Source organism: Tasmannia lanceolata, unplaced genomic scaffold (assembly GCF_043159265.1).
Source record: "Tasmannia lanceolata isolate RefF3 unplaced genomic scaffold, GAP_Taslan_0.1 ptg000006l, whole genome shotgun sequence".
NCBI lineage: Eukaryota > Viridiplantae > Streptophyta > Magnoliopsida > Canellales > Winteraceae > Tasmannia > Tasmannia lanceolata.
Genome location: NW_027518683.1, coordinates 28,641,145 through 28,655,991, shown reverse-complemented (window position 1 = coordinate 28,655,991; position 14,847 = coordinate 28,641,145). Strand labels below are relative to the sequence as shown.

General features: G+C 38.2%; 1 protein-coding gene across 4 annotated transcripts in view; it reads left to right on the top strand.

Moving 5' to 3' along the window:
• Window positions 1-3,360: 3,360 nt before the first annotated feature.
• Window positions 3,361-14,847, top strand: part of LOC143878536 (reticulon-like protein B16) — a 35,755-nt gene continuing 24,268 nt past the window's right edge. For 2 of the 4 annotated variants that reach the window (XM_077380808.1, XM_077380805.1), the window contains exons 1-2: window positions 3,362-3,510; window positions 4,654-4,912. In XM_077380808.1, coding sequence (XP_077236923.1) covers window positions 4,756-4,912 — 157 coding nt within the window. In that variant the 5' untranslated portion in view covers window positions 3,362-3,510; window positions 4,654-4,755. Of the gene's footprint in view, window positions 3,511-4,653; window positions 4,913-14,847 lie in introns of all 4 variants that reach the window. The other 2 variants (XM_077380806.1, XM_077380807.1) reach the window with 2 other exon arrangements.

The following is a 14,847-nucleotide window of genomic DNA, read 5'->3' as shown; positions in this document are numbered from 1 at the left end:
GGTGAATGAATTGTTTAGATCTTTGAACAAGGCAGGCCTCACTTGTACTTATTCTTCCAAGTCCCAACCAGTTTACTCTCTCTCACTCTTTCTTCTTTTATCACTGATCAAAGCCCTTGGTGGATCCCAACAATGAATGGTTTAGATCTTTGAAGAAGGTGGAGGCCATAAAAAGTGCATATTTTTTGTAAAATCACATCAGCCCACTTGGTTGGAAGATCCAAACCGTTCATTTGTTGGACCTCAACGTAAATAAGCCTTGCCCAGAAAATAATGTCCATGGGATGATTCAAACTCGGGAAGTGACATATCCGCCCCTTTTGATTACTTGTGACACCCAAGACTCGAGTAGTGTATCAATGACTGTAGAGGGGCCGATGTAGAGGGGCCGATGTACTTCTCATAAGAAGAATTCAATGGGGTTGATTGTCATGTACACTTATGCTGGTGTCCCAAGTAATCAAAAGGGGCTGATATATCACTTCCCTTCAAACCCTCATATCAGCCTCTACAAATCGGAGAGTTAAGGTCATCATATGCAGATGATTATTGTGAAAACGCCTATTTACATTGGGGCCCATCAAATGAACGGTTTGGGTATTTGAATAATGTGGGCCGTATTGAATCTTCTAATAAATATGTGGGGTATTTGTATGTAAAAGCACTTGTTCTTTTTTGAAGATAGAATGGGGCCTTGTTCAGAGATCTAGACCATTCAGTTGTTAGGTTTAGTGAAAGATCTAAACCATTCAGTTCGTTAGTGGAATTTATCTCTCCTTCAAGAAATAATGATGTGAGAGGACCGGAAGATTCACCGCCAATGACCTTGCTTGCTGTTGAGGCATAGTGGGAGTGAAGTTGTTAGAAACGTTCACGATCAGTGGCAAATTATTCCCTAGTGGCGAGTTTTGGCTTGATTCTCATGGGACAAATACAGAGGGGCCACAAACGGATCTCCCGAAGAATGATTTGGTCTAGTTAAAAGTTGGAACTAGCTGATCTTAATTTTGCTCTGCGACGGGGTGGTAGAACTCATAATTGTGGATCTAGCATATAATAGCAACTGGATAGGTCTATTACCCTAGGTTGTCGATCTGCTTGGGAAAAACTCCCTAGAGGAGTGAAAGGGCCTAATTACTTCAGAAATTTACTGAGCCACAATTTCGGATAGCTCATGCGAATTTTCGTCTAGTTGCTGCCTAAACGTAGCGACCACATCCTGAAGTGATACAGGTACGTCAGAGCTTCGCCCTTGTGAAGGCGTACCTTCACTTGGCGAAACGGGATTAGGGGTTCTCCCTTAGCTGAGAATTTTCCCAGCTAGAAGTCCTTTGATCTTGTGTTTCGGCACTATCGAAGACATTAGAGTCACAAGGGTTTCCAGTTTCACTGATGCTTGCACTTATACTTCTAGTATTTTGAGCCACTTAAACATCGTGTAGAGCATTGGGGTCCCATCAGGCGTGACGTCAAGTTCTATCTCATGGTATCAGCAATATCGAATACAAGGGATGGGAAGGAAGGTTCAGCCGAAAAATGGTGTTCGGTCTAAAACTGTCTGGCATAGTTGGTCAGTGGACCTAGTGTGGTGGTGTGTGTGGTGGATGTGCGGGCGTGCTATTTTCTTTAGAGACAAAAGTTGAAATTTAATTCAAGGGATCGGCGATCAAAATATTTCCGTTCCCTGGGATTGGATTTCAAGCGATTGAAGAGAAGAGGGGAAATATACTTCTACCTTAGGATCTACTGCCTTTACACAGATGGAAAAGACATTTTTCCAGTACGACGCGATGCCAAATGTGGAGATATCGATACATGGAGAATGTGAACGACACATCGACACACACAAGATGTGAACGACTTGCAGAGAACACCGATGCACGCAGAACGCAAACTATGCCGTCGATGCACTTATAATGCAAACGACTCTCATGACCCATAGACCATTTGATTAACTAGCTACTGTGAAAATGAAAAAGAAGTGCTAGTGCGAGGGACAGGAAATTAAAGAGAGACTCTGAGAAGATGAATTCATTACTTCCTTAATTCAATCAGATCGCTACAACTAGGAAAAGTAAATGACTGTATAGAAAGGTAAATGATAAAGGATAAAATGCTGAGGCATGTTTGATATTGGTTCTCATACCTCTTCTTCAGAGACATACGTCTCCTTTTATAGTTCTTTTTTCGGTAATTGTTCCTCGTTACCCCATGTTTCCAAAGAGGGAGCTCCCAGTAACTGCCTACTTCGTATTCCACCTCCTCTCATCTTCCCTTATTTCAAGCTGCCTATTACTCCACCTTTTATCAAGTGAAAACTGGGAATAATTCCTTTTGACCTTGTCCAACTAGTTCATCATACGGTGACTCGATCTCTCTTGGCCGATCGTGTCCCAAAAATGCGTATAAACAAGTTTACATGTATGATCGTGTCCCAAAAATGCGTATAAACAAGTTTACATGTATTTCTTACCCGCAGGTTTTCAATATCATTTTTCTATTTTCTATAAATTTACTTGTGATACAATACAAGTCTCTTTTTTTTGAGTTATTTGAAATAGTACTTGTAATTAGTACTGCATTGTTGGAATTGTTTTTCTTTAATAGACCATTCCTTTCTCTAATATCGGAAAAAAATAAATCCAAATAAAATGGACGTATTTCTTAAATGCTCTCATGCCATCCCATTTTACTTATAACATATTTTCTACAATAATTTAATCTAAGAAAAATATGAAAATAAGAAAAAAATAAATAGATGGAGACATTTATCGTAAAGAAGGTCCTCGTGAGATCTATGCCATCATTGTACCTGATTGATGCACACTAACCCCCTCCACCCTGAATGTTCTTTCTATATGATATAACATTTTTTATTGCATAAACAATCATTAAATTAGCTCTTCTTTGGTACAAAATTGTATTAGCTAATGCATGAAATAATATTTACTAGATGAATTAAGGACAGTGATAAATCGACTCCCCATGTGTCTATCTCTCTCCTTCGAGGAGAGAGATAGACACATGGGGAGTCGATTTATCCATTTGGGGAGTCGATTTATCACTCCCCTGAATTTATTATGCATCTAAGCCATGAGGAAAATGTAACCTTAGAAAAAGCTGATCCCTCATGCAACATATAATATTTTTCTTTGAATCCAATGACTCAATGAGCCCCCTTCTTCACGTCTATCGCGTGTATTATTAAACTAGTAACTAATAAGGAAAGAGCATGGGAGGAGCACAACCATTGATTGGACGATCTTAACCATCCAATATCTGATACTTGAAATCAACGGTGATCAATAGACTGAGATTGTGTCGTTTCCATTTAGTGGGTCCATCATTTCCGTTTCTTCTTCTTAGTATTTCGTCCTCGCGAAATTGCTGATTTCTGTTTCGCACTAAAATTTTTAAACATAAATCTCTCTCTCTCTCTCTCTCTCTCTCTCTCTCTCGTTATTTTGCGTAAGAGAACGAGCTCTGATTCGAACTCTACCTCTTCCAAAGGTTTATTTATTTATTTTTTAGTTATTATCTGCTTAACTCAGGCTGCTAAATTCCTTTAATTTCGCCTGAAATGAATGGAAAATTAGTTTTTTTTATCGAGATTTAGGGTTTCATTTTTCTTGCAGTATAAAAAACCCCTGATCATGAATTTCTTTGAACATGTAGGGCTTCACCCTCTGTACCTCTCTCTCTCTCTCTATCTGATGTAGTGGAGAATAAATTAAGGCCCTGTTTGGATTGCAAGAAAAACATTTTTTTATGAAATTTGTTTCATAGAAATTTTTTTATTTCAACAATTTATAGTGAAATGATAAATTTTAAAGATAATCGAGATTTAGGGTTTCATTTTTCTTGCAGTATAAAAAACCCCTGATCATGAATTTCTTTGAACATGTAGGGCTTCACCCTCTGTACCTCTCTCTCTCTCTCTCTCTCTCTCTCTCTCTCTCTATCTGATGTAGTGGAGAATAAATTAAGGCCCTGTTTGGATTGCAAGAAAAACATTTTTTTATGAAATTTGTTTCATAGAAATTTTTTTATTTCAACAATTTATAGTGAAATGATAAATTTTAAAGATAGTATTATAAATTAAAGGTCTCTGTAAATAAAACTTGAATTTTAGTGGATCAAGTCACTTTTTTTTTTTTCATGCCTAATGAAAAAACAAAAAACTGTGTATGTATGAGTTATATGGATTTTCTTGGCTATCATGGTGTGATTAGCATTTGATTTTGGTGTTCTTTAAAGACCCACTTCTTTATTTTTAAGATAAACAAGCTGATTTCCTTAGTAAATGCATTTGTCTGTGAACAAAGGCAGCTCAAATGCCTTTGCTTACGATTGGGATGAAAGGAGATTTTATGAAGATCGATGACCCTTTTTTACTATGATAGTTATGATCATGTATCTCTGAAACTTAAGTTTTTTTTTTTTTTTTATTGTTAGAGGTAAAATACTCTTGTTGCACTTCTTTGGATAACTTGGTTTTTTTATATTATTTTTTTATTTTTTCTTTTAATCTCCATATTTGGTCTGGGTATCTGTTTTTACATCGATGCAATAATGTGATGGAAATATTTCAACGTTTTCTTGCCCTTTTGTTGCATTTTATTCAGGTTTCTTCGCATTATTTTTTTTTGGTAGGTAAGCTGGGATTGAACCTCTGACCTCCAGGTTGGAGAACAAAGCCTTGACAATTGAGCTAGCGGCTTAATCCCATTCTTTGCGTTATTTTGGCAGCACATTATGGACAATTCACAGGATACTAGTAATGTTGAGGCTAATGGCGATGCAAGGAAGGAGAGATTGCTTGAGTCTTCCAGTTCTTCAGCGTCTGTTGGCTCGGGTTATCGTTTGTTCGATCGCCAAAGGTCGATGCGCCAGATAATGGGAGGAGGAAAAGGTAAGCTTCATGTGTTTTGTTTATCTTTTGATTTCTCTGGGGGTTGGTGGTTCGAAATAGGATTTGAGCTCAATTTTATCAGTTGTGGGTATACATATTATATTTTCTTGAGTAGTTAAATGTTGATAACGACAAGAGAATCATATGCAACGGATCAAGGTGGTCCAGAAAAACAATCAAAAGGAAAATAAAGAACCAATACAACTTAACGTGCAAGATGGTTAGACCCAATCATGTCCGCCCAAGTAACACCTTCGAGGCGGTCCAGAAAAAAATCGAAAGGAAAATAAAGAACCGATACACCTTAATGTGCAAGCTGGTTAAAGCCAATCATGTCCAAGTAACACCCTCGCGGAGTAATTGGTCCTCCTTTCCATTGGCATATCTAAGCACAACTGAAACATATTCGCATGCCCCTTAATCAAATTCAAGACCTCAAAATTGCATCCACATACCTCGAGGGCAATCTCTTTCCTACATTAATCTAATGAATAGGATTGAGAGTCCCCTTCAACTGTTAATGTATATGTAGGGAGGAGTGAACAAGCCTCATCCTGCTTACAAGATCCTGAACTTCTACCTCGTTTGAAACAGTTTCAGCAATCAACAAAGAAAACGACCATAGCAATGCACCCTCATTATCACCCTTAAGGCCCTTTGGACCTGTAGTGCCCAAATTACCTAGGCTAGTGCCATAAAAATTCCTCTTGTCGAGACCATTTTGAGGTAGAGTACATTTTGGGGAAGGACTTGTGTTAAAGTACTAAAGATTAAAAACGACTTTCTCCAACAACTTAAGCTTTTGGAGTAACTGGTTGTTTCACATGGTATCACAGCCAAAGGTCTCGAGTTCAAACCTCTCGGATAGCACAAATCCACATGCGATGGTCGTCCCAAAGTGGGACCACATGTGCCACGTGTTTGCCAAGTGGGCCACACGTGAGGGGGAGTGTTAAAGTATTAAAGATTAAGAACGCCTTTCTCCAACAGCTTAAGCTTTTGGAGAAGTTGGTAAGTTAACAACTTGGATGTTACACGACCCACTTGACAGCCTTATTTTCCTTTCAGTTATGTTAGACATTCTGCATTATGTTTTATTTCTGTTTTAACTAGGTTTATTTAATTTTTATGGACATGTTATTATCCTATATACGGGGGCTATCCACATCACTTAGGGTCCACACATCGCTACGACCACCGCCTAAGTGAAAGAAGAAAGAAAATTGCTATTTTTAGTAAAGATAGACTTACTAAAAATAGTAAAGATGGACTTACTAAAAACAGTAAAGGCAGACTTACTAATTTGAACAAGTGCGGGCTTGCTAAAAATAGTAAATGCAAACCACTTAAAGGACTTAAAGTCCTCATCACTCCCTCTTATAATAAAACCCTAAGGGGTCATTTGGATATTATCATTTTAAAATCCTGGATTTCTTCAAAATCCTGAATTGAAGAAAGCCTGATTATTAAATCTTGGATTTTAAAATATGCTGTTTTGAATCTTTTGACCACATCTTTCTATTTCCAAGGATTCATTATTAAGCTATTTGGATGCAACCTTGGATTCCAAAATAATTGATTTTGGTTTTTAATGTTTAATTTCTTAGTCATTATCATTTACTACAATTAGTTTGAAATTCCTACCCTATAATTAGATTCATAGATTGCAATCATCTTCTCACATGTTTATAGACAAAATGGGCAAGAGCGAGAAGGACATAGTACGAAAACCAGACAGAATCTGCACGAAAAACATGATTGGTCCCGTATACATATGAAATATGGATAGAATATAGGAGATGGATCATGGCCGAGCTTGGGCGTCTTGTCACGTTCAAGAGGAAGAAGTGAAACAGTGAGCTAGAAGGAGCTGTCGAGCGATTGAGATGGTGAGATGTCGAGATGTCAGACCCAGTTTTTTTAGATCCAGACTTTTGAAATCTTTGCATAGGAGAGGGATTTTTAAAACCTGGATTCTATACGCAAAATCCAAGCTGTTGGATTATAAAATCCATGATGTTGGCTATCCAAATTCTACTTTTAAGCTAAATCCTGGATTTTATAATCCAAGAATGTAAAATCCTTGTATCCAAACGACCCCTAAAAGGGAAAGCACAAGGAGTAGATTGAAGTTTTGAAGCGCCCCCCCCCCCCCCTCCCCAAAAAAAAAAAAAAAAAAATCCCCGCCCGCGTATCAGTCAGGTTGCACCACTCCTTCCATCTCCTTTTCCCTTCTCTTCTTTTTCCCCTCCCCTCTACTTTCTCCTTCCTCGCCTTTCCTTCCTGTCCTTCCTTTCACCTCTTTCTCTTCTCTCCTTTTTTCTTCATCTCTTGCATCTATTCTCCTCTTTCCTCGTGGCTGTCCCAAGCCTCTCTACTTTCTGCCAACAGTCCAGGACTGTTCTTGTAGTCAATAGCCCCCTATCACCCCTCCCACCCCCTCTCTCTCTCTTTCTTTGAAAGGTACTCTCTCTCTCTCTCTCTCTCTTCACCACACCTTCCTTCCCTCTTGCTGCAACAACTGGCAGCTACCTTCCTTGTTCTCTGGCACCCTTGGTCAGCAACCTTGCTGTTTGATGCCTTATTTCCCTTTCCCCCAGTTTTTCCCGTAAGCTAATCTTTCCTCTCCATCTTTGGACATATCTCCTGTAGGCTGTACATAGCTGCTTTCCTAAGCTTTTCTTATTGCCTTTCACCCACTTGCTGTTTCGCTTTACATCTTTGGTGTCCTTTATTGCCCTAATGTCCTCACCAATGAAGCACGGATACGGGTATGGGGTGCGGGTACGACACGGTACAGGTACGTGATTAAAAAAAAAAAAAGGATACGGGTACGTTGGGGGGTACACTGAATATAATCTATTTTTATATTTTATTATATAGTTATAAAAATTTAAAAATTAAATATTTTTGTTAAAGAATTCAAACAATTTAATTGCAGAACAATCAAATAACAATAACATCACCAAAATCTAATATTACTTCACCAAAATCTAATATTACTTCTAAGTTGTTAGGTTTCCCAGCTACAGTGTATTTCTGACTGCAAAGGGGCTGATGTACTTCACATTTGAAGGAATGAAGTGACCTGATACCCACATACAATGCAACTGGGTGTCCCAAGTGATGAGAAGGGGCACATTTATCATTTCCATATATATATATATATATATATATATATATATATATAGAGAGAGAGAGAGAGAGAGAGAGAGAGAGAGAGAGAGAGAGAGAGAGAGAAGTGTAGCTACACGTACGGGTAGCTAACTTAGCTACTCCGTCGGCTTAAAATACAGTGGGCCGACATTGTTTGGGTGATCCAAACCATTCATTTGATAGGCCCTCACATTGATAGGGTGTGCCCAAAAAATCAGCTCCATTGGATCATCCCAACCCTTCTAACTATGGAGGCAAAAATGGACAGATTTGTGAAGCTTTTTTCACGTCCATTTTTGCCTCCACAAATCATAGGGTTTGGATGATCCTATGGAGCTGATTTTTTGGGCACACCCTGTCTATGTGAGGGCCCATCAAATGAATGGTTTGCATCACTGAAACAATGTGGGCCCCACTGTATTTTAAGCCGACAGAGTAGCTAAGTTAGCTACCCATACGTGTAGCTACACTTTTCACACACACACACACACACACATATATAGGTGAAACTCCAAGTTGTGGGAGGCTACATTGGAAAAAAGTGGTTGCCAACTTGGACTTATTTCGATTTTTTTTTTTTTTAAGCAACTGAAGAAAGGTTGGCAAAAATTATCTAGATCTTGGGTAGCATTCCATCAAGTGTCATAATCTTAAGGCAGGTGATTAAGCATTTGGGATGGGTTTAGCTTAGTACTTACTGAGGAAAGGCCTAGATGCAATATGGTCAAGATGTATAATTTTCATACAAGCTAGGTTCTACTGGTCATTTCTTGATCTTGATGAATCAACCAAATGACTAGTTTTAGTCTTGAAGTGCATTTTATCAGCACTTCACTGTTTTGATATTCACGCTCTCCTTGCTTGTCTTTTAGTATTTAATGTGCTTGTGAGAGCTTTTTGGGAACTGTAATAACCTGTTGACAGCCTTTTAAATACTAAAAGACAAGCTAGTAGAGCGTGATATCAAAACATTGTAGTGTTGATATTATTTCCCTATATATATTATAGATATTTTGATATATTCATCCCCCTTTTGTTAATTGCGACAACCCCTCTATTGTAAATCTGTAATTTTGGATTTAATTCAAACCGGGTGCGCACCCAAGCGCACCCGATACGTACTCAAACCCCCAAACTGGATTTTCGTTTTGTTTGCTGTTTGGGTGCGTACGCACCCAAAGAGTACCCAAGAGCACCCGCACCCTATACACACTCGACATGGGTGCATGGGCCTCCGGAGAGTACCCGTGCTTCTTAGGTCCTCACATGCATTTTCCCCATTTCCCCATTATTTTCACGTTACCGGTGGTTGGCATAGTTCCTGGACAGATCGAGACTGATACTATCTCTCTTCCCTTTGGGCTCTCTTACACATCAAAATTTGAGGTGGAGGCATGCCGATCGGGTGAGATTAGTCATCTGGTTATTCAATTACCTATATTGACTACATTTTGCTGCATTCATCCCATTGATCAGTCATCCTTTCACCGATATTTTACCTTCGAAACGATTTTACTCTACTTTGGTGTACTGAGCCCTAGCTTTGAGTTCATTATATTATTGTAGATTGTAGACAGATTTTCTATGGCTGCCGTTATTTATGTACATATCTGAGTTCTTGGTGTGATCATATTGTTCCATGTCTACTTGGATTGAATTATGCTTATTGATGAGTTCTCTTTAATGTAAACATCAGTGCGAAAACCCTAGCTAAGATCGGATTTATTTTCTAAATGTCTAATCTGATTTGGGATTTGTAATGCTAATCCTAATTGAAAGTTAAACCCTTTATGCTCCCAAAAGTTCTCTGAGAAATCCCGTGAGCCCTAGGCTAGCACTAAAGTGGTATCCGAGCTCAGAGATCAGATCCTTTACCGAGTTCCTTCATCATTTTCAGCCTCTCAAGTGTTCGGTAAAAGTCCAACTAGAGTCTCCCTTAATTATATGCTTTAGGTAGTTCATCTAGTGCCTTCCAGTTGTTTGGTAATATTCTTTATAGAGTTTAGGTTAGCAATTTTTGTCATTTTGAGGATCTTCATATAGTAGTTGAGTTTCTTAGGGCTGTGACAAGTACCTCAAACCAAAGTCTTTCTGGTGTGATGGGTCTTCCTACGCCTTTCCGCAGTTGTTATCAAAGGACTTCTTATTTCCTTCCTTATAGTATCTGGGACCACCTCTATGCAACCAATGCAGGACGGTCAGTCTAGGATGATAATGGAGCTACAACATTACTCCTACTGTCTTTACTTTATAAAAGAGAGTATACCTTCTCCAAGGTAGGAAGAGTATTGTGGGCTATGATTTGACCCCGAGTGATGTAAAATGTAGGGTTTAGACTAGCTAGGAACTCAAATATATAATTTTCTTCTACATGTTTTTGAAATCGCCGTCTATCAGGCTCAGTATCCTACAACAATTGCTCATAGTGATCTAACTCTATCCACATACCGTGAAGGGTGGAGAAGTAAATAGATAGTGTCTTTTTCCACTGTCTAAGGGCGTGTTCGGCAACTCTCCCGTGAATGCATTTATTCGATTTTCTTGCTAAAACCTCAAAAAAGGTCGAAGAATAAAGTTCGGCATCCATTCCTAAAACATCTCTACTGCATCTTATCGTTTCCAAATCCAGATTTCCTAAAGTGAATATTTTTTGCTTTTGAGAATTGCAATAATGAGATTTTCGGGGCGTCTCGGGTCTTCTTTACCCAAAACGCCTATCTTACCCATTAAAAAAACACCTCTCTTCTTCCTACCACCCACTCTCTGCAACATCTAAGAAGGTCGGCTGAAAGGTTGGTTCATCTCTCTCTGCTTGAAACCCTTGCCCTCATCTCTCTCTCTATCTGTTACTTGAAATCCTTGTCCTTATATTTCTCTCAACAGATCTATGAAATCTCCACCTGCGAAACCCTATCTCTTCAGTGATGTCTCATCCTTTGATTTCTGTTTTCTCTATGTGACGATCTGTGAAAAAAGAACTTAATAGTCTCTCGTGTTCTTTTTCATCATTCGATCGGCCTTCTTTTACTTGTTGGCGCCAGAATCTAAGATTTGGGAACAAAAAATAGGGTTTTCAAATATGCGATTTGATGGACGAAGGATTCCGAGAACTGCGTAGTGGAGCGCGCCTAACAGCCAATTTTGGTAGAGGAGGGTGAGAAATTGACGCCAAAAACCCAACGGTGGTGGACCACGAAGAACAAGCAACCTGTGGAAGACAATAATATCGTGACGAAACCTTGTGTGGCGAAGTGCATCTCATACTATTTCAGCCGAACAGTTGAAGAAACAAAAAATTCGTTATTCGATATGAATTTGCCGAATGTGATTCTAGTGCTAGGAGCTCTCAAAAAATACATTCCGATTCTTGTATCCAGAATGAGAATGAAGAGAATGGTTGCCGAACGCACCCTAAGATTCTCAATCTCCTACCAAAGTTGATAAACTCTAGTAATATTTCTTTTTTGTGCATGTCATCTCAACCCGATCCCAGATATCTCTAGCTGCTCTCAGGAATAGGGGGGTGTGATTGATATGAGGTTGCATCAAAGAAAGCAACCATGTCATTACAATGAAATTATCCTGCCCCCACTTATCATATTCAGGATCATTCGACTTGGGCTCCTGCACTCGGTCAATATTATAGCCAAGCTTGCCCTGTCCACCGATGTACATCTGTACAGGCTGAGCTTATTCCATATAGTTAGTGCCATCTAGTTTTATTGTGGTGATTTACACATTATGATTGCCCCGTAAGAACTTGCCGGAAGTCCAAAAACAGTAGTTGGAGTCCTAACAACCGAGGAATTCATTTCAGATCCATCCTTGAGGCCATCTTTTGTGGAAGATACCTCAAACCAATCGGAGGGGGGAGATTCTCATCCCTTAAATGTTAGTAGTGTGAAAAACACAGAAATTCTAGAAGAAACAACCTCAAAATGGAGAATGCCCAAGTAACGTAGCCACAAAGGTTGATGTAACTCCCTCACATGATCATTGATCTGAAAAAGGACACTGCCATTGTGTTCCTATGCAAAAAACAACCTGAAATGAAACAATCTCCTTCGAAATATTTTCCAAACTGAGATAAACTTCCATTAAACTAAAAAAAATGGATTTCTAGATGTAGTTACAAAAGTCAGTAGAACTCCCTCACAACAACTGTGATCGGTAAAACGGCACCACCATTGTATTCCTATACAATAAATGACCCAAAAGGAAGCAATCCCCCTTCGATATAGGTCCCCAGCTGAGAGAAAACTCTCATCAACAAAAAAAATACTCCCCTCACAAGAGTTCTGATAGAAAAAACGGCGCCACCATTGTGTTCCTCTACAATAATTCAATAAATGACCCAAAAGGAAGCAATCCCCCTTCGTAACAGGTCCCGAGTTGAGAGAAAACTCTCATCAACAAAAAACGTTGTCTCTAGATTTTCTTCTAGAAAAGTCAGATAAATATCAAATAGCTCCCAAAAAATTTCTGAAAAATCATCATCATAATGGGAATGATATGTGAATCTAAGTCATGTAGGTTTCATGCCCACTCTATGGTCGTACAATCACTGACGTCAGTCGTATGACCTGATGATGTCACCAATGTATTGGACAGTCAAGGGCATTGATTCTCTTAGAAAAAATGTATAAAATCCCTTGCTCACATACCAAGGTGGAGTTGTTGGTGGTTAGAGTCTTAGAGGGAGAGAGGATAGAAGAGAATAAGTGAGGGAGAGAGAAGAGATGAAATGAATGGAATTAGTTCCCTCCATGGGCTATTCTTGTATATTAAAAATACATATATACAAGTAAAGAAAGAATTCTATATTAGGAACTTTTACTCACCAACTGAAGGAGTGCATGATCACAAACTTTTTTTTTGAAATATCACAATCACAAAGTAGTCTGCCACCATTACACAAGTAAAGAAAAGAATGCTATAAATTAGGAAATTTTACTCACTAAGTGAAGGAGTGCACAATCACAAGCTAGAGTTTTTATTTTATTTTTTTGAAAGATCACAATCACAGAGTAGTCTACCACCACTAGCTTTATTTTGATTGAAGAAAACCATCAGAAGCGACCGATTTTGATCTTGTTGAACGGTTGGGGAGAAACCACAAAAACAAGGTATAGGTAAAAAAATCCCTAACACCAAAGCCAGCCTACTTCATTCTCTCGCGGCACTCCTTGCTCGTGGAACTTCATACCGAAAAAAATGGGCTCAAACTTAAAGGTTTCTTTCAATCTCAACCAACAAAGAAAGAACTCAAATGAAAGAATAACTCTTTTTGTCCTCTGACTCCACCCACCTTTCTAAAAAAAAAAACACTTTGGACTCTCTAAAAAATAAATTTTTATGTTCAAATGGGTCTTATTAGACCTTACTTAACCTAAATTATAAATTAGTAGGTGTTTATGAGAATAAACAACCAAAAAAAGGCGAAAAATCAAAATTTGGGGGGTTTAGGTTGTCAAAATGAGCGTTCCGTGTGAATACGTGAAAGGTGTATACCTTCGAGAGATTTTATGCTTTTACCCCTAAGGTTTATGCCTTTCTGTCCCTGCGCCTTTTTTCCAAACGCCTTAATGCATTTTTTTAAGCCTTGCTTGAGGGGTATGCCTCTGTTGCCTTTGGAAACCATGATCGAACAAAGAAGACATTTTTCCAAATCTGTTAATTTTCTTCTAATTCATTATCTGAATCTAAATATTTTATTGAAGAACCAGGCTAATATTGTTGGAAAAATCCACGCACGATGAGATTGCTATTATAAAAGATATTGCTAATTGGGGCCATTGTTTTGAAAATCTTACGATTTACGGTTTGATTTACGATTCAATTTACGATTCTTAGGCAAAACGATTTGAATCCCATGATTGAATCTTAATTTGTATGAATCTTACATTTTTTAATTGAATCTTACGATTCCATCGTAAATTGTACGATTCATACAATTTATGCGATTTATCCAAATTAAGTTTTGTATAAAAGAAAATATGTATTTCTTTCAAAAGACCTCATTTCCTTTCTACATTACGAGAAGCCTTTGAAATCCCTCTCATTAGAAGGAAGAAGACAGAGGAAGAGTAGGACTTCGAACAAATCAAACCAGTCGAGCACAAAGCATTTGTTAAGGGCATTACTCACATCGAGGTGGGAGACTACCATAATAAAGACAACATCGATTCCCGTCTTTTATGATTGATATTTGTCATTTAATGTTTAAGACTTTGAGAATTGATATGATCTTGTGTCTTTTTTTAATGATTATTAACCAAGATGCATGGGTTTGGATGAGAATTAGATGATTAGTATGTGTCAATGATGCAGCACCGTGAAGAGAAATTGAGGAAAATGGAGAGAATTAGAAGAATAGGGGAAGAAGAGACGAAAATAACCTGAAGAAGAAGAAGAATAGAGGAGAAAGAGGAGATGAAGACTTGGGGGAGAAGAAGAGAGGAAATTAGAGGGGAGAATCTCAATTCATTTAATCATCAAAGTTACAAAATAAATTGTAAAGAGGCCTATATATAGGCAAATAAACAACCTAGGAAATAGTAACCCACTAAAACATGAACTCTTAAAGAAGCCTACTAAAATAAGAACTCGAGGCCTATATATAGGCAAATAAACAACCTAGGAAATAGTAACCTACTAAAACATGAACTCTTAAAGAAGCCTACAAAAAAGAACTCTAAATAACCAAATGACTAAAATACCCCTAATAAAATACTAATTGGCAAATATGCCACTTATTTAGGCCTAATATTTGCATCAGT